At 37.6% G+C, this 21,889-nt stretch overlaps 1 protein-coding gene across 1 annotated transcript; it reads left to right on the top strand.

The window, feature by feature from the left end:
* Window positions 1-3,599: 3,599 nt before the first annotated feature.
* Window positions 3,600-4,553, top strand: LOC117803558 (olfactory receptor 10A2). The gene has a single exon (XM_034667724.1). It carries the CDS (start codon window positions 3,600-3,602, stop codon window positions 4,551-4,553), a length of 954 nt encoding a protein of 317 aa, XP_034523615.1.
* The last annotated feature ends 17,336 nt before the right edge of the window (window positions 4,554-21,889 follow it).

A 21,889-nucleotide genomic window follows, 5' to 3' on the forward strand; every position in this document is an offset into this window, starting at 1 on the left:
ACTTTTAACATGCTTATTCTAAAGTACTCTGTATTTTAATGATACAGTGAAACTTTTTCCCTAGTTAGCTTTTTTCATGAATATTGGAAAACCACTTATTTGCTGTATCAATCCTGAACTGGCCAACCAATTGAATTTCTTAATATTGATAGTTTTTCATCTTCTTTTAATAATGATGTCATCTTTTTCTTTCTAATATTTACTTCTCATTTATTTTCCTGGTCTAATTGCATTGGCCAAAATCTCCAAAATTTATTGTGAAACTAAGTTGGGAGTCTCCAGAAGGACTTCAGGAGATCTTAGACTTCTTCCAAAATACATACAATATTATACATATTTTTTGAAGGAGAAAGATTCCATAGTTTTTGTCAGATTCTCAAAAGATCACGTGATCTCCTGAATTTAAGAATCTCTGCTCTAATATTTTACTTGTAAGTATAGTGTTGACTGTTATTTTTTACATAGATATTCAGGTTATATTGAGAAAGTAGTCTGGGTTATATAAGGCAAAATTAAATCCCAGTGGACTTACTAACATGACCTTCCTTGGGTTCTGAGATGCCTAGCTCCCCTAACTTCTGTCCATCTTTCATAATCTTCTTACACTCTTTTCACATATACTGTCTAGGGGTTTTAGTTATACTTAGTGGAAAGAATAAGGAAAAGCACATCTCTCCCATCTTTCTAGAAAGAGAGTTCTCTGATTTTCTTTTCCTTTACAGTTGGGCTAAAGTTTTTGTTTGGATGTGGTTTATAGGGGTCTTTAAAATTATTTTTGTGGGGCGTCTGGGTGGCTCAGTTGTTAAGCGTCTGCCTTCAGCTCAGGGCCTGATCCCAGGGTCCTGGGATCGAGACCTGCCTTAGGCTCCCTGCTCTACCAGGAGCTCTGGGAACCTGCTTCTTCCTCTCACACTTCCTCTGCTTGTGTTCCCTCTCTCACTGGCTGTCTCTCTCTCTGTCAAATAAATAAATAAAATCTTTTAAAAAAATAAAAAAATAAAATTATTTTTGTTTCATTTTTATCATTTTCCAGTCCAGTTACTTAACAGAATTTTTCCCTATCTTCAAATTAAAAAAAAAAAACTTTCACTAATATAAAAAAATTTTTGTGTAAACCTTTTTAAATTTATTTTGTTTTGTACCTAGAGATTCTTTCAGTTCAAAAAATCATGCCTTCCTTTAGCTCAGAGATGTTTGTTCTTCCCTTGGTACTTCTTTGAGTATTGTCTCTCTTTTCTTTGTCATGTCATCCTGGAATGCCTATCAAATTGATTTTATTTCCTGTACTTTACTTCATTAATCTTCTCATTATTTTCCTATTTTCAAAATTTTTCTCAGTAATGTGAGTATAATTTCTCAAACTTGTATTCTAATTCACCAATTCAGTTTTCTTGTTTCCAACACTATGCTCCACAGCCTTTTAATTTTATAATCATGGTCACCATCCTCACCCCCCCGACCCCAGCCACCATGGTTTTTTATGACCTAAGACTCTCATTTTTATAACTACTTATTCAATATTTAATATCATATAGCGTTTTTTTTGGAGTATATATTGAAAAAAATTAATGTGTCTTCAGTTTCTTTTTTAAGAAAGGGAAGAACTATTCTGATGTCTTGGATTCATCCCATTAATTTGAATTATTGTCTTCATACCTCTCATGACTTTCTCTATTTACTTATTTTCTCTCTTTACTTATTCCGAAAAGCACAGGGCTGGGTTGTATTAAATGACAGTAGGAGTTTCTAATTAAGACCCTCTGTTTGCTGCATCAGTGATCCTTTTATTATTATTTTTTTGAATCTTATATTTGGTTTTTCTGAAGTTGAGCTCAAAGCTGTAGACATTGCTTCATTTAATTTTTGGTGTTTCAGAGATATCTTAGATTGATCATTATCCTTTGTCAAAAATGATTTTCTCTTCCTGAATAGATGTTTTAGAGTTTTAAATACAATCTTGAAATTCAAATTACTCACCATGACCTGACTAATATTAGTTTGTCTACTCTCTCTTCATTAGTTTTATTGCTTAAAAATGGATTATATATGTCATTAGTTTGTCTACTGCTTAAAAATGTATTATATATGAAATAGAAGGATGAACATACCATCTGGTCTTCTTGATCTCAGGTATACAGATTTGATTCCTCCACTAATTCCACCCTATACCGTCCATTCTCAATGTCAGAGTGATCTTTCGGCATGGCATATATAACAACANGGCATATATAACAACGTCTCCCCTGTGCTTCAAATATTCAGATGGCTTTCTTTATGGAATAAGGTCAAAATTGTTGAGCATAGAATAAAAGTCTATTGATGGAATGTATCCAAAACAAGGACCACATTTTTGTTTGTCTTCTACTTTGTTTCAATTCTGGTTTCTACTGCTCTTAATGTTTTTATTTCTGTTTTTAAGCGTGTATTTTTTTTGTACAGTAGTTCCCAAACCTTTTTTTATTTCTCTAATTCTTTATTTATTTTCCAATTTCATCTAATAATTCCTCTATTAGAACTCAATATTCTAGATTACCAAAATAACAAGAAAAGAAGAGCATAGTAAATTACAAAGTAGAAACAAATAATACAAAATGTGATTTTGCAGAAATTCCTATTTTGATTTTCTTGAGTATTAATGGGTTAGTCCTCAGATCAAGGCAGAGCAGTCCAATGATGCATGGTCCAGTGGAAATCTGAGAACTCTGGAATCCAACAAATCGTTTTGGATTTGAGATTTACCATTTTAATTGCTGTTCTTTAACTTCTCTGGGATCAGTTTCCTCACCTATAAAAGGCACATATAAAAGGACAAAACAAAGGCATGTGTTAACTGTCCTCAATACATAGTAGCCCCTCACTCACCTCCCAAATTTCAGCTGGCAAGAAAGATTCATGAAGAGTAGAAAAATTGTTAATGCATTATTCTGCATTATAATTGTAAATATATTCCTAAAGCTTTGATAAATGCACATGTATTTGAGTATTTTTTTTTAAAGATTTTATTTATTTATTTGTCAGATAGAGAGAGAGAGAGCACACAAGCAGGGGAGTGACAGGCAGAGTAAGAAGCGGGCAGAGGGAAAAGCAGGCTCCCCACTGAGCAAGGAGCCCAAGAAGGGACTCAATCCTATGACTCTGGGATCATGACCTGAGCCGAAGGCTGACACGTAACTGAATGAATCACCCAGGCATCCCCACATGTATGTGTTTTTAATGAAATCATGAACATTGGTCTTGTTTCTCAAAAGGTTAGATGTTCTTGGGAATATCACTTCTCCCAAAATGTGACCTTTTGGTGGCCCTTTCGGGGACTTATAGTTTTGATTTGGTATAACTTTTCTATATACATTAATGTACAAATAAAGAAATATCAAATCCTCCAGAAGCTGGCCCAGGCCCATATCTGAGTTTAAACACTGGCCATTCTTCCCTGTGTCTTTATTCTTAGACAATACAAGGCCCTTCCTCTTCCAACTGAGACCTTGACCTTGCCTCTTCTCCTGACACTAAAAAAGAGTCTGAAAACCAAATCCAGAGTCTGACTCTTCCAATCAAGAGTCTCTCTCCATGACCACAGCTGGGGATTCATTTGTACGTCTATGGCTGGAGGAAACTGGACAAGAGTTGAGGAGTTTTTCCTCATGAGCTTCTCTTCCCTACCTACTGAAATACAGTCATTGCTCTTCCTGACATTTCTAATCATCTACCTGGTCACCCTGATGGGAAACAGCCTCATCATTCTGGTTACCTTGGCTGACCCCATGCTGCACAGTCCCATGTACTTCTTCCTCAGGAACTTGTCCTTCTTAGAGATTGGCCTCAACCTAGCCATCATGCCCAAGATGCTGGGGACCCTGCTTGCCTGGGACACAGCCATCTCCTTCCTTGGCTGTGCCACACAGATATATTTCTCCTTCTTCTTTGGAGTTGATGAATGCTTCCTCCTGGCCACCATGGCATATGACCGCTATGTAGCCATCTGCAGTCCCTTGCACTACCCAGTCATCATGAACCAAAGGACACGTGCCAAACTGGCTCTTGCCTCCTGGTTTCCAGGCTTTCCCGTAGCTACTGTGCAGACCACGTGGCTCTTCAGCTTTCCATTCTGTGGCACCAACAAGGTGAATCACTTCTTCTGTGACAGCCCACCTGTGCTGAGGCTGGTCTGTGCAGACACAGCACTGTTTGAGATCTATGCAATTGTTGGCACCGTTCTTATTGTCATGACACCCTGCTTGCTGATCCTGTGTTCCTATACTCGCATTGCTGCTGCCATCCTTAAGATTCCATCAGCTAAAGGGAAGCATAAAGCGTTCTCTACCTGCTCCTCCCACCTCCTTGTTGTCTCCCTGTTCTATGTATCTTTAAGCCTCACCTACTTCCGGCCTAAATCCAATAATTCTCCTGAGAGCAAAAAGCTGCTGTCGTTGTCCTACACTGTTGTGACTCCCATGTTGAACCCCATCATCTATAGCCTGAGAAATAATGAGGTGAAGAATGCCCTTGGCCGGACCCTCCACAAGGCTTTAGGCCTTAGAAATGTCATCCCATAGACATTAAGAAGAGTAAAGTGTACTGAATGGGGAGCAATTTCCTATTTGGGATTCTTCTGCTCTGTTCCCTTCTCTGTTGGGATGAACCCCAAATGCTGAAGCTCAGTGCAGGGAAAAGAGCACAGAAGTAAATAAGACCTATTGCTACCACCTGGAAAATTCCTCTGATATTGTAGGCTTATTTTATTTTTCTTATTGGTATTTCAACAATTCTGTGCCAAGTAATTCCAGATATTCACATTCCTATGTCCACATTGTGAATATTTTAAAACTGCTTATAATCCTAATGTGGGAACACATTTAATAACAGGACAAAATCGGTAAAAAATCATCATGTCACTTTCTCTTCCTTTTGGCAGATCTGACTCCATTCATCAGATAGAAAACCATATGATCCCTCCCATGCATAACTTTCATCACTGTCTTACTTCAGTTCGCATGCCCTTGAAGCAGTTCTAAGCTCGCTGGCATGTGTTATGAATATAGGAAAGTGTATTGATAATCTCTATACTTAACACCTTTATAACCCCCACAGTCATTTTATTTCTTACTCTATTGTTCCCAGCAAGAATGAACTAAGCTTCCGTGGGCTCTCTCTCTATCCCATATTCAGGTTCTTAAACCTTGTTGAAATAATGTTATAAATTTCTTTCTTTTTTTTAATAATAATTTTTTACTATGTTATGTCAATCACCATACAGTATATCCTTAGTTTTTGATGTAATGTTCCATGATTCATTATTTGCATATAACACCCATTGCACCATGCAATATGTGCCCTCCTTAATACCCATCACCGGCCTATCCCAATCCCCCACACCTCTCCCCTCTGAAGCCCTCAGTTTGTTTCCCAGAGTCCACAGTCTCTCATGGTTCATTCCCCCTTCTGTTTACCCCTCCTTCATTCTTCCCTTCCTTCTCCCACCGATCTTCCTATTTCTTATGTTCCATAAATGAGTGAAACCATATAATTGTCTTTCTCTGCTTGACTTATTTCACTTAGCCTAATCTCCTCCAGTCCCATCCGTGTTGTTATTGTGATTCTGTTTTTTGAGATTTAAATGCAATTAATTAACATATAATGTATTATTAGTTTCAGAGGTAGAGGTCAGTGATTCATCAGTCTTATATAATACCCAGTACTCATTACATCACATGCCCTCCTTAATGTCTTGTAATTCTGTTTTTTACCAAAGTTTAAAATGAAGCTAGCTAACTGCAACATTGGCTCTTCTTTAACCACAAAAATATTTCTCATTCTTTTTATAATTTCATAGTACTCTGTTTTCTAGATATACCATAGTTTACTTAATGAATCTTTTACAATTACAAATCATGCTATAAAAAATAGCTTTATATAAGCGTTTTCATATTTTTGCCAGTATATCTGACAGACAGAAATCTGGAAATTGGGAAAAGGGTAAATATGTGTATCATGTTGTTATATATTGGCACATTTCCCTCAAAACTGATTGTACCATTTTACACTCCCACCAGAAGTTTACAAGTGTTCTTGTTTCCCCACAGCCACATCAATAACATTTATCAAACATTTGAAATTTTGCTTACATAATAGGCAAAAAAAATAAATAAAATTTTAACTTGAAGGAAATAAATTTTGAAGAATATGGAAGAAATATTTGAGTAAATTGAGAAAATGGTGGATTTAATTCAGACTTCTGAGTTAATAGTTTAGGTGATTAGCAGCTGGTGATGTTTGGTACTCTATTTTCTTTACTTGAAAGGTTCTTTCCATCTTTATTTTAGACAGATCCATCTCATCTTTTAAGGTCCCACTGTGATCCCTCAAGCAGCATAAATTATTCTCTCCTACATGCATCTATTCCAGTTTTATCAACAGATATGTCAAATTTTGGATATACTATGCTGTACTTGTTTTTACATGTTTGTCTTCCCCCAGTGTACCTGTAACTCTTTGAAGATGAAAGTTGCACAGGTATTTCTGTTTTATATGATGTGGGCATTCCTGAAAAACTTATGTTCTGAAAAACTCTACACTGAAAATACTATGGGAAAATGGGGTTAGGGCAGACCACTCAGAATATATGCAACTCTGAAGTCAGAGTTTTAACAGAAACACAGCTGGTACTTGGAAAGACAACATAGACTGGTCAAACATGCAGTTCAGTGATACTGGAGGTTGCCACAGTAGATAGTTAACATGCATAGTAACAATAGAATGAAAATGTCAGTGATGGTTTATTTAGTAAAAGGATATTTGGTGCCAAGATAATGCAGATGATGTGATGCTCTGAACCAGTGGGGCAGCCCTTATATGGTCATGAGAGTCAGGGCCACTTTCCAGGAACCAAAAGCTGCACAAAACAAGAGATGCTCCTCTTTGTGAATGGAGCCTCAAGTACAGTCATACTTAGGAGATGCCAAGGTCTTATGACTTTCACTTCAGTGTTGAAGGATATCACTTTATCTATTCTGGTTTACTTTGCCCAATACAAAATTTACGTTATAATGAAATTATTCTCCAATTTTTCAATAGTGAATGAAAGATGAATAAATGAATGGGTAATCCGGTTGAGAAGTGGTGGTGACTTGGAATAAAGAATGTAATTTATCAGGTATCAGTAGAAATTAATTCTAAATAATTTTTAGAGGAAGAATTGATAGGATTTGATGGTGGATTGCATGTGAGGAAATACAGTGCTCAAGAAAGGGGATTTGATTCTAGAGCAAGACCAATTCCTGCAGTAGAGTATAGGTGTTCTGAAAGTCTGGAGGAGACCCATGAAAAAGGTATGAAAGAGATTTTTTCTGGAAAGGTCAAGACTTTTCCTTCATATCCCTGCTATGAATCTTCTTTCACTTTTTAGAAACATCTTCCCCAAACTTGCAATAACTGAACTTGTCTTGAGACTAGTTGCTTTCATCAGGTTATCTCAGAACCAGATATGGAACCAAGGACTCAAGTGCAAGTGAGTTATTAAGGAGAAATCACTAAATGAGTGGGGAAAATAGAGTAGGAATGGAGAAGAAGCTAAGCAAACATAATTTTGGGTGCAATCCCAGACTCAGCCTAATACAGCTGGGAGCTCCAGAGCATAAATAAAGCCTAGTCATAAGAAGTAGGCTTTTGTACTTTCATTCCAGTCATCCACTGGCTACTGGCAGACTGGTGGGTAGGGAAGAGTGAGAATTAGTCTCCCAGGCACCACTCTCCCAGTGCCTTAGGGGCATTCTTCTGAAGGTCTCAGGTACACGCTACTAGAAGTAAAGATTTCAGAATCTGACAAAGGATGCTCAGAGCTAGTCAAAATGACCAAGGAGGATTGAAGAGAAACTCCAGCATTGTCTACTACAGTCTGCCCTTCAGAAGTGCTATTCATCATCTGAGTGTTTGGGTCAAGAAAAAACTCCAAAGTCTCTAATCAGAACATTAAAAAATGGTCATTGAAAAAAATAGCTACTGAAACGCTAAATCTAGAGCTCAGTTCAACATACAGCAGCCTCTCCAAGTTCAACATCTACCCAGCAGTGTGAATTTTGAGACATTTATTTTTTCCAGATGAGTAGTTTGAATCAAACACACAAATCCAAACTCATCTCCCAAGATATGCGTTGTTCATCAGAAAAAATGGAGTCAAACGTATAAGTATGAAATAAATATTTTCTTATTTAATTCATCATTTTCAAGGCATCTTTATTTTTCACAATAGACTCAGAACCACACATCATTATATAGGGCAATGATAGTTCCTTTCATCTTCCACTTTTACAGAGGCCTCTTTGGGATTGCTGGGAGTGAGAAAATAGCTCGTGATGATTAATTTATATTTGAAAGGCTTTTGTCTTAATCAGGCAAAGACATGGCTGAAACTTTGGGATTGTTGCTCATAACTTTATTAAATTGTAATCCAAGTCCCTACTCAGAGTTATGTCCAGAGAAATGGGAAATGGTGATGCTATTTTTGTAGCTACATCATTTTCTCCTAGTTACATATCCATCACAGTTGTAATTTCACATTTTTATATGGTTCTTTAATATTTGTCTTCTCATTTAAACTGTATGTTCCATGAGGACAAGAACAATGTTTATAAAATTTCCTACTGAAACTCCACTCCCTGGTTCATGTTAGGCATCCAAGAATTATTTGTTGAATGAATGAACAAACATTCAAAGTGGACCTTGTGCATTTGCTTATTGGCCATTGGAGCCTGTAATACAATTTTTCCTCCTCCAAATGCAAGTATTCAGTATTTGAGAAGAGGGAAAGGCTGAAAGGAAGAATGGCAGAGAGAACTCATGTAGCTATTTCTATTCTCACACTACTTTTGGTTGTAATTCCAAGTAAACATGGGAACTAATAGGAATTTATGTTATATACTAGACAAAGAGAAAGGTTATTGGGGGAAGAATAAATAGCTATTCTTTTTATCCACTGAGCCACCTTTGTTATCACTTTTGTTGGAAATATGGTACACTTCCCTACAGCAAACTGCAAGATGAATGTGCCATCCTAATTAATTGAAATGGAAAATCCCAGATCATGTAGGTGAAGGATGATTGCAGAAGGTCAGTATTTTAAATACGGCTTGTACAAAAATTAGAGCACATATTTGCAGGCACTATGTTAAATACTAAGCAAACAATAATGAAGTCAGATATGGTTACCGCTTTCAGTAAGAAACATGCAATAAAATTTCTGTTTTAGAAGCACTATAAGAAATGTTCAGATATGCATTAGGGTCTTTGGATGAAGCCCTAATCCGCTTGGGGAAATTTTATCTCAAAGCATGGACATCATGTTACTCCTTCAACTTCAATTCTTACTCCAGAAGGGTTAGGATTTTAAGACTGTTAGTCAGACTTTCTTCTTTTCTTCTTAACCAGGAGTTAATAGTTCCTCAACCAACAATACCCCTAATCAACTGCTTATGGTTTTCATTAATATTCTCCACTTGGCTTAGACAATGATTAACAAGTTCTCCTCTCCATGCCTGAAAACCGAGTCCAGGTCAGAAACATTCCCAAAGAACCAGCCCAATGAGAATCAAAAGTGAGGGGAGATGTAAAAGAATCTGGCACAATAGAAATGAAATCACTGTCTTAAAGAGACGCCTGCACTCCCGTGTTCATTATAGCATTTTTCCCAATAGCCAAGACATGGGAACAACCTAAGTGTCCATATACAGATGAAAGGATAAAGAAAATGTGGCATTTGTACGGATATATAAAATGGGATATTAATCAGCCATAACAAAGAAGGAAATCCTGCCATTGGACAACATGGATGGACCTCAAGAGCATTATGCTAAATAAGTCAGAGAAAGACAAATACTATATGATCTCACTTATATGTGTAATCTGAAAAAAGCCAAACTCAAAGGAAAAGAGAGTAGGATAGTGGTTATCAGGGGTTGAGGTAGGGTGATGTTGGTCAAAGGGTACAAACCCAGTTATAGGATGAATAAGCTGTGGGGATCAAATGTACAGCATAGTCACTATCATTAACATTACTGTATTACATACTTGAAAGTTGCTAAGAGAGTGGATCTTAAAGGTTTTGACCACACACATATACAGTAAGGTAATTATGTGAAGTAATGGACATGTTAACTAACTCTATTGTGCTAATCAGTCCAATATAAATACGTGTATCGAATCATCATATTATATACCTTAAACTTACACAATGTTATATGTCAATTTGTCTCAATAAAGCTGAGGGGGGGAAAGGATACTGGCATGCTCTTCTAATCTTTCTCTGGGGCAAACCTTAGAGAACAGACAGACCCTTAAGTTTTTTCCCTTTGCTCTTGTAGCCTCATGAGTGCAGGAAAGTTGGAGCTGCAGCAAAGATCTTCCTCTATTTATGAGATTGCAGAATCTTCACAAATTTTTGCACTCCTGGGAATTCCTCAAAACTCACACCTATCAGAAAGTGAACCTATGACTTGACCTGAGGAAGAGGAAGCATTCGGGGAATCACTCTATTACAGTAAATAGCAGGGACCAAAATAGTCCTGAGACCCAGCGTGGAATCCTCTAGAGTGATTGACACAGGCCCAGCTCAGAGCTGCTTTGGAATGACTAATGCGGCACAACTCAGGGCTTCTTTACAGGGTCTGACTCACCCACAGCCCAGGATCTACCTGGGGTGTCTGACACAGCCCTGGACAAAGTTTCTCGGAGAATGTGACATGGCAGAACCCCGGGTTCACCAGCAATGAGGACTGAGACAAGTACAACCCAGAGTACCTTTGAAATGATTGGCACAGACACAATCCAGGGCTTTTCTGAAATGATTTGCACAGATATAGCCGTATTTTAGGACTCCCCTGGAGTCGCTCATTCGGATATACTCTCAGGGTACTCCAGAGCAGCTGACACAGACCAGGGGTTCTCTGGAATGTGATACAAATTTCATTCACAGGAGGTAAGTAAAGAGCAAAGTGGACGGAGCACAGACTTGAACTCTCTAGTAAAGAGGATGATGGCTTATTACCAAGAAAATGTATCTTCTTTGACATCTTTCTAGGAAACAAGAAGGAAGAGCAAAGGTCTCAGGTAAAAAAAAATCAAAAAAAAGGAGTCTTATAAGACTTGACAAACTAATCTGGGAAAAGATGGAAAACACAGATAATATGTGTGTTGGGGTTTAGAATTGCCGGAGCATTTGCACACAGATTATCTAATTTCACAGGGTTAGAGCATCTATAATAATAGTCATTTTACAGTTGAGAAAATAACTCAGAAAATGTCATATCAGTAGCTCTGTGTCTCACAGCTAAAAAATAACAACCAGAACTTTAACTCTGAAATTATGACTCCAAAGTCCTTGTCATTGCAACTATGTGGCCTCAAACTATCATTTATGCAGGAGTTTCACAAATTTTTCTATTCATTCATTCATTCTTTTATGAGAGACTGATGCAGCAGGGTGAGGAGGGACAGAGGGAGACAGTCTTATGCAGACTCCCTGCTGAGCAGAGAGCCTGAGGCAGGGCTCAATCCTGGACGCTGAGATCACCACCTGAGCTGAAACCAAGAGTCAGAAGCTCAACCGACTGTGCCACCCATGCGCCGCCCCAGTTTCCCAAAGTTTTCTTAAGTATGTTTTCTAGTTCTTCCTTGTTGAAACAGTGCGGAATGTCCAAGATGTTACCACAGGAAGGAGACATTCCGATAGAAGTGTAGCTGGCCAGACCACCTCAGCTAAGTTTCGGTATAACTTCCCCTTCCATAGGGTTCTCTCCCACTCTGNAGATTATCTAATTTCACAGGGTTAGAGCATCTATAATAATAGTCATTTTACAGTTGAGAAAATAACTCAGAAAATGTCATATCAGTAGCTCTGTGTCTCACAGCTAAAAAATAACAACCAGAACTTTAACTCTGAAATTATGACTCCAAAGTCCTTGTCATTGCAACTATGTGGCCTCAAACTATCATTTATGCAGGAGTTTCACAAATTTTTCTATTCATTCATTCATTCTTTTATGAGAGACTGATCCAGCAGGGTGAGGAGGGACAGAGGGAGACAGTCTTATGCAGACTCCCTGCTGAGCAGAGAGCCTGAGGCAGGGCTCAATCCTGGACCCTGAGATCACCACCTGAGCTGAAACCAAGAGTCAGAAGCTCAACCGACTGTGCCACCCATGCGCCGCCCCAGTTTCCCAAAGTTTTCTTAAGTATGTTTTCTAGTTCTTCCTTGTTGAAACAGTGCATGGAATGTCCAAGATGTTACCACAGGAAGGAGACATTCCGATAGAAGTGTAGCTGGCCAGACCACCTCAGCTAAGTTTCTGTATAACTTCCCCTTCCATAGGGTTCTCTCCCACTCTGATGGCTGCAAACACAATTACATTTATTCAAGGCTCTGTGCTTGCAAGACCCGGAGTAAAACAGTAACTGGATTATACTTCATTGACAACATCCTGACAACCACAATTGCATGCACGCAGTGATGGATCAGTTCTTCAGAATACCGTCCCAGGAACCTTCCTTCCACCATCTCTTCCCTGCTTAGGTAGAGGAAAACAGATCAAAATGTGAAAACCGAAGAGAAAGGTGAGAGAAATGGAAGAGAAAGAGAGGAAAAGCTAGATCAAAAGAAGGCAGTCTAGAGGGATGGTAAGAGAAAGATCAAGGCAGATGAAGGAAAACACAGAATTACAANCAGAATTACAGCTGTGGGAGGGAGGCAAATTCAAAGTTTTGAATCATGCCTTCATATTGTTTTGTGCAGCCCTAGGGCCCTACAAAGAAGCATGAAGGGGCTGTTTCAGGGGACAGGAGAAAAGTGAAAGCCAAGCAAGTGGGGTTCTGAGCCCCTCCTCCTGTCCCTGACCTTATTCCTCTTCATTGGACTTAAGTGTGGAGATTCTCTGTAGGATGTGGTTTGAAAGAAAAAGGAAGGTCATCTCTGCTGCCTTAGCTGAGGTTTTCTTTGATAACATCTGAACTTTGGGCGTGAGAACCTTCTCTGAGAACCTGTCTAGCCTTTTGTAACATAGTGACCAGTGTCTAAGTAGTATCGTCTGGTTGTGTGTCATTAGGACATTCTCAGTACATATAACTGTTTGTTTATACCCAGCTCAGGTCTGAAATGATTAAAAGTCGCTAATAGAAAAAAAAGAGATCACTTTGCTAAACAGCCCGNAAGTCGCTAATAGAAAAAAAAATAGATCACTTTGCTAAACAGCCCAGAAAGTAGAGACTAAAATTTTGGTGCCAACTCATTTTGGGGTATGGCTTAAGTGATGTGCCCCAGAGTTGTGGCTGTCCTAGGAAACATTTTGATTAAATATTTGAGGGGAGTGGACATCTGTGGCACAATGAGTGATGAAAAGCTATTATAATATGCTTTTAAAATAATTCTCAGAACAAAACAAAACATTTAAAGTAAATATATATTGGAAGACAAAACTGAATGTACCATCATAACACACACACACACATTCAGAGGNTGAACTTTTGCCGTGAGAACCTTCTCTGAGAAACTGTCTAGCCTTTTGTAACATAGTGACCAGTGTCTGAGTAGTATCGTCTGGTTGTGTGTCATTAGGACATTCTCAGTACATTTAACTGTTTATTTATACCCAGCTCATGTCTGAAATGATTTAAAGTCGCTAATAGAAAAAAAAATAGATCACTTTGCTAAACAGCCCGGAAAGTAGAGACTAAAATTTTGGTGCCAACTCATTTTGGGGTATGGCTTAAGTGATGTGCCCCAGAGTTGTGGCTGTCCTAGGAAACATTTTGATTAAATATTTGAGGGGAGTGGACATCTGTGGCACAATGAGTGATACAAAGCTATTATAATAAGCTTTTAAAATAATTCTCAGAACATAAAACATTTTAAATAAATGTATATTGGAAGACAAAACTGAATGTACCATCATAACACACACACATTCAGAGTTCTTACTTAACTCTAAGCTCAACTAGACATGCTATAGCATCATTAAACTGCTCTAAAAATAATTAAATCTTAGGCTACATTAATTACCAAGCACTTAGAGTTAAGCACTCTGTTAGGTGCAAAAGATGCAATGATGACTGAATAGATTTTGCTCCTGGAATTAACAATTAGATAATATAAATATATGCACACATACACAATTGTATAGTGCTCCAATTGAGTTTTACACAAAGTGTTATAAGAGAGTAGAAGAATAATCCTTTTTTTTTGAGAGAGAGAGAGAGTGAGTGCGAGCTGTGCAGGGGGTCATGGAGGGAGGGGCAGAGGAAGAGGGAGAGAGAGAATCCCAAACAGCCTCCACATTCAGCATGGGGCCCAACTCAGGGCTAGATATCATAACCCTGAGATCACGACCTGAGCAGAAATCAAGTCAGACCCTCAAATGACTGAGCCACCCAGGCACCTCAAGAATAATCCCTTGATTACACCAAGGGAGCGCAGGGAACTTCACAAAGAAAATGATGTTTCAGCTGAGACTTGCAAGATGAGAAGAAATTATACATAATTGCAGGAAGAGGTTTCCAAAAGCAGAGAGTCACAAGCACAGGTGCAAGGAGGAGTGAGATAACATGATGTATGCACAGAACAGAAAGTACTTTTGTGTAACCAGAGCATCAGCTATGTAGGGAAACATGCAGCTGAAATTGGAAAAATAAAGCAGACACCAGAGAAAAAGACCTTGTTAAAGGGTTTGTACTTATTCCAGGGACAGTAGGCAGTGATTGAAAGACATTAAGCAGGTAACTTGGTTGGAGTTGCTGTCAGACCACACACAAGTCAAGGACAGTTGGAAGAGAACCAGCATCAGTTTCCTGCAATATTACAGGTCAGAGAAAATAAGAGCCAGAATCTACAGGCAGTTGTGGTGGGGATATAGAAGATGACACTGAATTGGTGTTTAAAAGGAAAAATCATCAAGTTTGGTGGATGAATTAAAGGATTTTTGTCCAATTCCTGGGTCATGCAGCTGGGTGTGTCATTTCCTGAAATGAGGTAGATAAAAGGAGGCAGCTTGGGGTAGGGGAAGATGATGAGTGTAATTTATAACCCTTATCACTCTTTAAGTCTGTGTAAGTTGTATGAGGCTGTATCATTGATGTATGTAGTCTTTGTATCTGAGCTCCTTCTGAATGGGGCTCATTTTTTTTTTTTATCCATTCTATCACCTTGTGTCTTTTGACTGGAGCCTTTAGTCTATTTACATTCAAAGTAGATATTGATAGATATGTATTTATTGCCATTTTGTTACTTGTTTGTGATTATTTTTGTAGTTTTTCTCTGATTCTTCTCTTGCACTCTTTCATGGTTTATTGGCTTCCTTTAGTGATATACTCAGATTCCTTTCTCTGTTCTTTGAATATCTATTGCTAGTTTTTGACTTTTGGTTACCATTCAGATTGTATGTAACATCTTCTGCATATAACAGTCTATATTAAATTGATGGTCACTTAAGCTTGAACCCATTCTTTACTTCTATCTGACCCCCCACACACATATATTTTAGGTATGTAGTGTCATATTTTACATCCTTTTATTTTGTGAGACTTAAGTCTCACTTTAAGTCTTTCCTTTTCACTCAAAGAGTGTCTTTTCATGTTTCTTGCAGGGGTAGTTCAGTGGTCATGATCTCTTTTAGTTGTTTGTCTGAAAAACTCTTTATCTATCCTTCTATTCTGAATGAAAACCTTGCTGGATAGAGCACTCTTGGTTTCAGATTTTTCCCATTTAGCACGTTGAATATATCAGCCAGTCTCTTCTGGCCTACAGAGTTTCTGTGGATCTGCTGATAGTCTTGTGGGGTTTCCCTTGCATGTAACTATCGTCTTTTCTCTTGCTGCTTAAAATGTTTTTTTCTTTACTACATTTTGTCATTTTAATTACTATGTGTCTTGTTGTGGACCTCCTTCAATTGATTTTATTGAGGGATCTCTGTGCTTCCTGGATCTGAATTTCTGTTTCTTTACCCAGATAGGGGAAGTTTTCAGCTATTATCTGTTCGATAAATGCTCTGCCCCCTTTTCTCTCTTTTCTCCTTCTGGAATCCCCATAATGCAAATGTTATTGGGCTCAATGGAGTCACTGAGTTCCCTGTGTCTATTCTCTTTTTGCATAATTCTTTTTTCTCTCATTTGCTCAGCTTGATTACCTTTGATTATTCTGTCTTATGAGTCATTAATTCGTTTCTCTCCTCCTCTAACCTGCTATTTATTCTATCAAGTGTATTTTTTATATCATTTATTGTGATCTTCATCTCTTGGGTTCTTTTTTATCTCTTTCTTAAGGGTGTCACTGAGGTCCTCCACTCTTTTCTCAAATCCAGTGAGTATTTATATGATCATTACTATAAATTCTCTAGCTCTATCAGATAATATCTGTTTTGCTTTGTTCTCTTGTGATTTTGTCCTGTTCTTTCATTTGGGACACATTCTTCTGTCTCTTCATTTTATCTTATTCTCTGTGTCTCTGTGTTAGGAATGTCAGCTACATCTCTTGCTCTTACAAGTAATGGCTTTATGAAAAAGACGTCCTATATGTCCTGCAGTACAGTGTCTCCTGTTCTTCAGGACCTGGTGCTTCAGGAAGTGTTTTCTATGTATGTTGCATATGCCCTGCTGTTGAGTCCTGGCCACTTTTTCCTTCAGTCCAGTAGTCTGCAGAGTCTCCCTTTGCAACGTTTGGTCCCCCAGATGAGTGGGGCACATTTTAATAAGGTGTGCTCTGGTCTGCTGGTGAAATGAGACCTGCTCCTGCTGCTGCTAGAACTGAGATCCTACAAAATGTATGGGTCCAGAGATGAGGTGTTAATGGGTTTGTGCTGGTCTTCTGTGGGAGGGATCCTATGGAGCCAGGACTGAGGCAAGCATGACTGGGAAGGATGGGACTTCCAACGTGTGGGTGGGTGGGGCCTGGTGTCAGCAAGTAAGGTAGTGAGTGTCAGCATTGTGCTGATTCCTGCAGGTGGCCCTATGTTTATGCTGGTGGATGAGAGAGGGAAATGGTACCTGCCAGCTCCTTTTCCTAGAGGTGACTCCCTGTGAACCCTGCCTGTCTGTGACATGCTCTGAGATGAGTAATCACTCTCCCTCTTGTCTGCCCCCAGTGTTTTCCAAACTACTGCATCCATGCTGTATCTCCCCTGGCTGTTCATTGTGCTATCTCTTTAAGGGTGGGCAATCTGCTTTCTAACACTCTCTGGGCTCTCCTAGAGCCAAGTCTGCTGATTTTTTTAAATTCCAGGCTTTAAGTCCCACTGGTTGTGAAAACTCACAAGGTTTGGTCCCTCTTGCTTTCAAAGCCAAATGTTATGTGCTTTCCTCTTTCCTATGCAGGCTTTCTGGTGTGACAGTCTTTTTTCTCTGCACCACTGGCTACCTCCCCACTGTGTATTGCCATGGTCCATTTCATTCCCAAAGTGTGTCTTCACCCTTCCTACCTCTTTCAGTGTGGCCTCTTTTCTACATTTAGTTGTGGGGTTTGTTCTGCTGGTCTTTCGGTCACTTTCTGAGTTATCTACTGATATAAATGTTATCTAGTTGTATTCATGGGACAAGGCCAGCTTAGGGTGTTCCTACTTCTCTATCTTCCCAGGATCTCAATTTCTTTCTTTTAATTAGAATGTTTTATCCATTTACTCTTAACGGAATTCTGAACACAACTGGGCTTAAGTCTACCAACTTGTTATTCACTTTCTATGTTTCCCATGTATTCCTTGTTCTGTTCATCTTTCTTGCTTTCTGTTTAATTGAGTATTTTTTATCATTCTGTTTATATATTCTATTTGATTTTTTGTTATACCTATTGTTTTATATATTGAGGTTTACAGTATTCATCACAGTTTTATTCCTAGATCTGTCCTCTGAGAAGTAGCAACTCATTGCCAGGAGTTTTCAATGAAGTTCCTCAATTCTGGATGGCTGGAATTCCAAAATCTTGCTGCTTTACCTGACCTCCCCAACAACTGCTTTTTGTCCCATGTCTTATCCCATGCCTGCTGTGCTTAATATTCAGCCAAAACTTGTTCAGATTCCTAAAGCCCATTTACTGTGCAACCACTTCCTTTCTGATGCTCTCTTTCACCTGTTCCAAATGCTTTGGCACTATCAGTTATGGGTCTCTGTCTCCTCACCTCAGCAAGGCCATCATGCTGTTTAGGTGCCACCACTATGGACCAGGGTTCTGAGAGTACCTCTTGGTATAAAGTTAGTGGGACCATGGAACTCACCTTATCTGTTTCCTTGCTATACAAGATTACTTTCTGAGCTGGCTGTTGTCCAATGTCTGAATATACTAGTTACATATTTTGTTTTCTATTCGCTTCTAGCAAGAGGGCTAGTCCTATAGTAGTTACTTCATTAAGACTGAAAGCAAATGCAATAATGTGACTTTAGTTTAGAGTGTCCTCAACTAAGTGCTGTTAAGATTTTCACATGTTTATATTTTTCCTATATTGGTGATAGACAACCACCTATTAAAGAACAACATTAAAGAACAAAAACATTTAAAAAAAAAAACCCACCCATAATTCCAATACCCAGAGTCAATCACTCCCAACATTTTAGAGATATTTTCTTTCAGTGCTCTCTGTGCACTTTGAAAGCCTATATTAACATTGGTCCCTAAGGCATTAGCAAAACCACTTTTGGTAAGTACCAGTGGAAGATGATTGTCATCATTATTAGTAAGGATACTAACCATTATCTGTGGGATATAGAGGAAATAGAAATGCTCAGATAACAGCTAGAAAATAAAATAAGGGGAAAAAGAAAGTGACCAACATTACATTACTGACAGTGCTGAGAACAGTTATTACCTGTGGAATTTCAGAAGTAATTGTGGGAGAGGAAGTAGTTCTTTGAGTAACTGTAGGCACCATGCTGTACAGTACATCTGTAGGGCTTACTCGTTTTACAAAACTGAAACTTAGTATCCTTTGACCAATACCTAATTTGACTAATAATTGCCTCCTTCCACAAGCCCCTGGCAATGACTATACCACTCTCTGATTCTATGAGTTTGACTATTTTACATAAGTGTTATCATGTAGTATTTGTCCTTTTTTTTTTTTTTTTTTTGGTATCTGGCTTACTTCACTTAGCATAATGTCCTCCAGGTTCATCCATGTTGTCACATATAGCGGGATTTCCTTCATTTTAAAGGGTGAATAATATTCTGTTGTGTGTATATTCAACATTTTCTTTATACATTTGTCATTGGACATTTAAATTGCTTCTATGTCTTGACTGTTATGAATACTGCCGCAATGAACATGGGAGTTCAGATATTCCTCTGAGATCTTGATTTCAGCTTTTTTGGATAAATACCCAGAAGTGAGATTGCTGGATCAAATGGCAGTTCTATTCCTAATTTTTGAGAAACCTCCAAACTGTTCTCCATATTGGCTGCCCCAATTTACATTCCCACCAACAATGTACAAGGGTTTCTTTTTCTCCATATCCTTACCCACACTAGTTACCTTCTGGGGTTTTTTTAAAAATTTTTTTATAAATAACCATATTAACAGAGGTAATGTATATTTCATTGTGGTTTTGATTTACACTTTCATGGTGATTAGTGACAATGCACAATTTTCATGTACCTGTTAGCCACGCATATGTCTTCTCTGGAGACATGTTTATTCAGTTATTTTGCCCATTCAAAAAACTGGGTTATTTCCTTTTTTTTTTTTGCCATTGAGTTGGATAAGTTCCTCATATATTTCAGATATTAACCCCTTATCAGATATATGGTTCACAAATATTTTCTACCATTTCATAGGTTGCTTTTTCATTTTTTTGACTGTTTCCTTTGCTGTGCAGAAGCTTTCTAGTTAGCTTTTTAAAAAAAACCTCATTTGTTTCCCTTTTTCTTTTGTTGCTTGTGCTTTTACTGTCAAATCCATAATCATTGCCAAGTCTAATGTCCAGAAGTTTACATGATGTTTTCTTCATGGAGTTTTATAGTTTCAGGTCTTATGTTAAGCCTTTAATCCATTTTGGGTTAATTTTTGTATATGATGTGAGATAAGGGTCCAATTTCATTGTTTTGCTTGTGAATATCCAGTTTTTCCAACACCATTTATTGGAGAGACTGTCATTTCCTCATTTTGTATTCTCAGCACCCTTGTCAAAGATCAGTTGACTGTATATGTGTGGGTTTATTTCTGGGTTCTTTATTATATTCCATTTGTCAATATGTCTGTTTTATTATATAACATGATAAAACAAATTTTCTTATGAATATTTTTCTTCAATTTAGAGTATTTATTAGAATAGAATCCTAGAACTGGATTTAGAAATTGGGATAATATTTGGGGGTATTATATGAAATGAGGCCTAGGGACTCAGGAACTCCTAATATTAGTCTAGTCCTAGTCATTCCTCTTCTTAGATTTCTACAAAAGAAACAAGAAATATGAAAGCTAAGACACTGCTTTTTATTAATTGCACTAGTCCCTAATGTCACTCAAGTTCAGAACTCTGATAAGCCTAGATTGGAGTACTTGGTCTAGTCTAAAGTCTTTCAAAATCTTCAGTCTCCCTTATAGCTTAAGTGGGACTTTGCTAAATTTATCAGTCCAGTTCCATGAAGAAGTGAGGAAATGGAACATGCATGACATTTTAAAGCACAATAACCCTAACCAGTAGTAAATATGGACCAAGGAACATCTTAGAATGTCACAAATCTGATTCTTCCTCATGAGGAAGAAAGGACTAGTAAAAATGGAATTTCTCCCACCCCCATATTATTGAGAACTGGGTCAAAGTATATAAGTATTCAAATTTTTAAATATATTTGGCAAAATTATTTTCCAGAAAGATTGAACTAATTTTCCTACCCACTTGCATTGTACAAAAATGTCTCTTTTTCTGCATCCTCATTTTACAGTTAATGAATTCTGCCATTTATTAATTGTGTGATGTGGGGAAGGTAGCTGAACTTTTCTGTGACTCAGTTTTCTCATCTGCAAAGTAAGATTAATAATGTCTACTTTATAATGTTATTGGGACAATGTAATTATATAGAACCCTTCATGCCTGTCATGGGTTAAATTTTCAATAAAATACTTGGTACTATTTTGTGATGTGGTTGTTTTGTTAAAAGATTAACTAATTTCCCATGTGAAAAATGTATCTCTCCTTGTGTTGTACTTATTTAGTTATAATATTGAGTATTTTTCTTATATTTAAGAGCAATTTTCATTTCTTTTTTGTAAATAATACTTGGCCCATTATTTCCTAGCCTCAACAATTTTCGTAGCGTTTTATATGTAATGTTAATGTAATAAAGACATCAACTTTTGTCCGATATCTCTTTCAAATATTTTCCACAGTTTGTAGTTTATCTTTTACTTTCATTCATGGTATTATTATCTCACAGAATTCTTTCCATTTATGTTGTAAATTCTACACATTTTCCTTCATGGTTTCTTAGACAGATTTTGTATCATTTGATCCTATCCAGGAATCGCAGGAATTTTACTAATTTTTCCTGTTTTTTATTGTTTTATTTTCAGTATTGTACTCTTTAATCCAGGTAGAACAATACTTACTGTATTAAATGCTAAAGCTTTATTTTTAAAGCAAGAAGAATTTGTTGTTCTTTAAGAGGTAAATTAATTTTGAGGCCCGAAAGCTGTTTCACATTTTTCAAGCATATTAAATATGTAATATTTTGAGCAGTTAGTGGTATGCATGTTTTATGCATGGCAATAATGCTCATGGTATACACTTCTATGCAGTTTTATGCATGGTAATCCTGCTAACAGTATACATAGTCATTTTGTAACAATATGTGTACAGGCATTTAGTAAAATCCACATGAAGTCCAATATCCTCATATCAGAACTAGCCAAGAAGGCTTTAACAATGTCACACT

This window comes from Ailuropoda melanoleuca, chromosome 8 (genome assembly GCF_002007445.2).
Source record: "Ailuropoda melanoleuca isolate Jingjing chromosome 8, ASM200744v2, whole genome shotgun sequence".
In the NCBI taxonomy this organism is placed as follows: domain Eukaryota; kingdom Metazoa; phylum Chordata; class Mammalia; order Carnivora; family Ursidae; genus Ailuropoda; species Ailuropoda melanoleuca.

What these genes read in the sequence shown, in the direction of transcription:
- LOC117803558 (XM_034667724.1), top strand. Translation starts at nt 3,600, where the DNA reads ATGGCTGGAGGAAACTGGACAAGAGTTGAGGAGTTTTTCCTCATGAGC.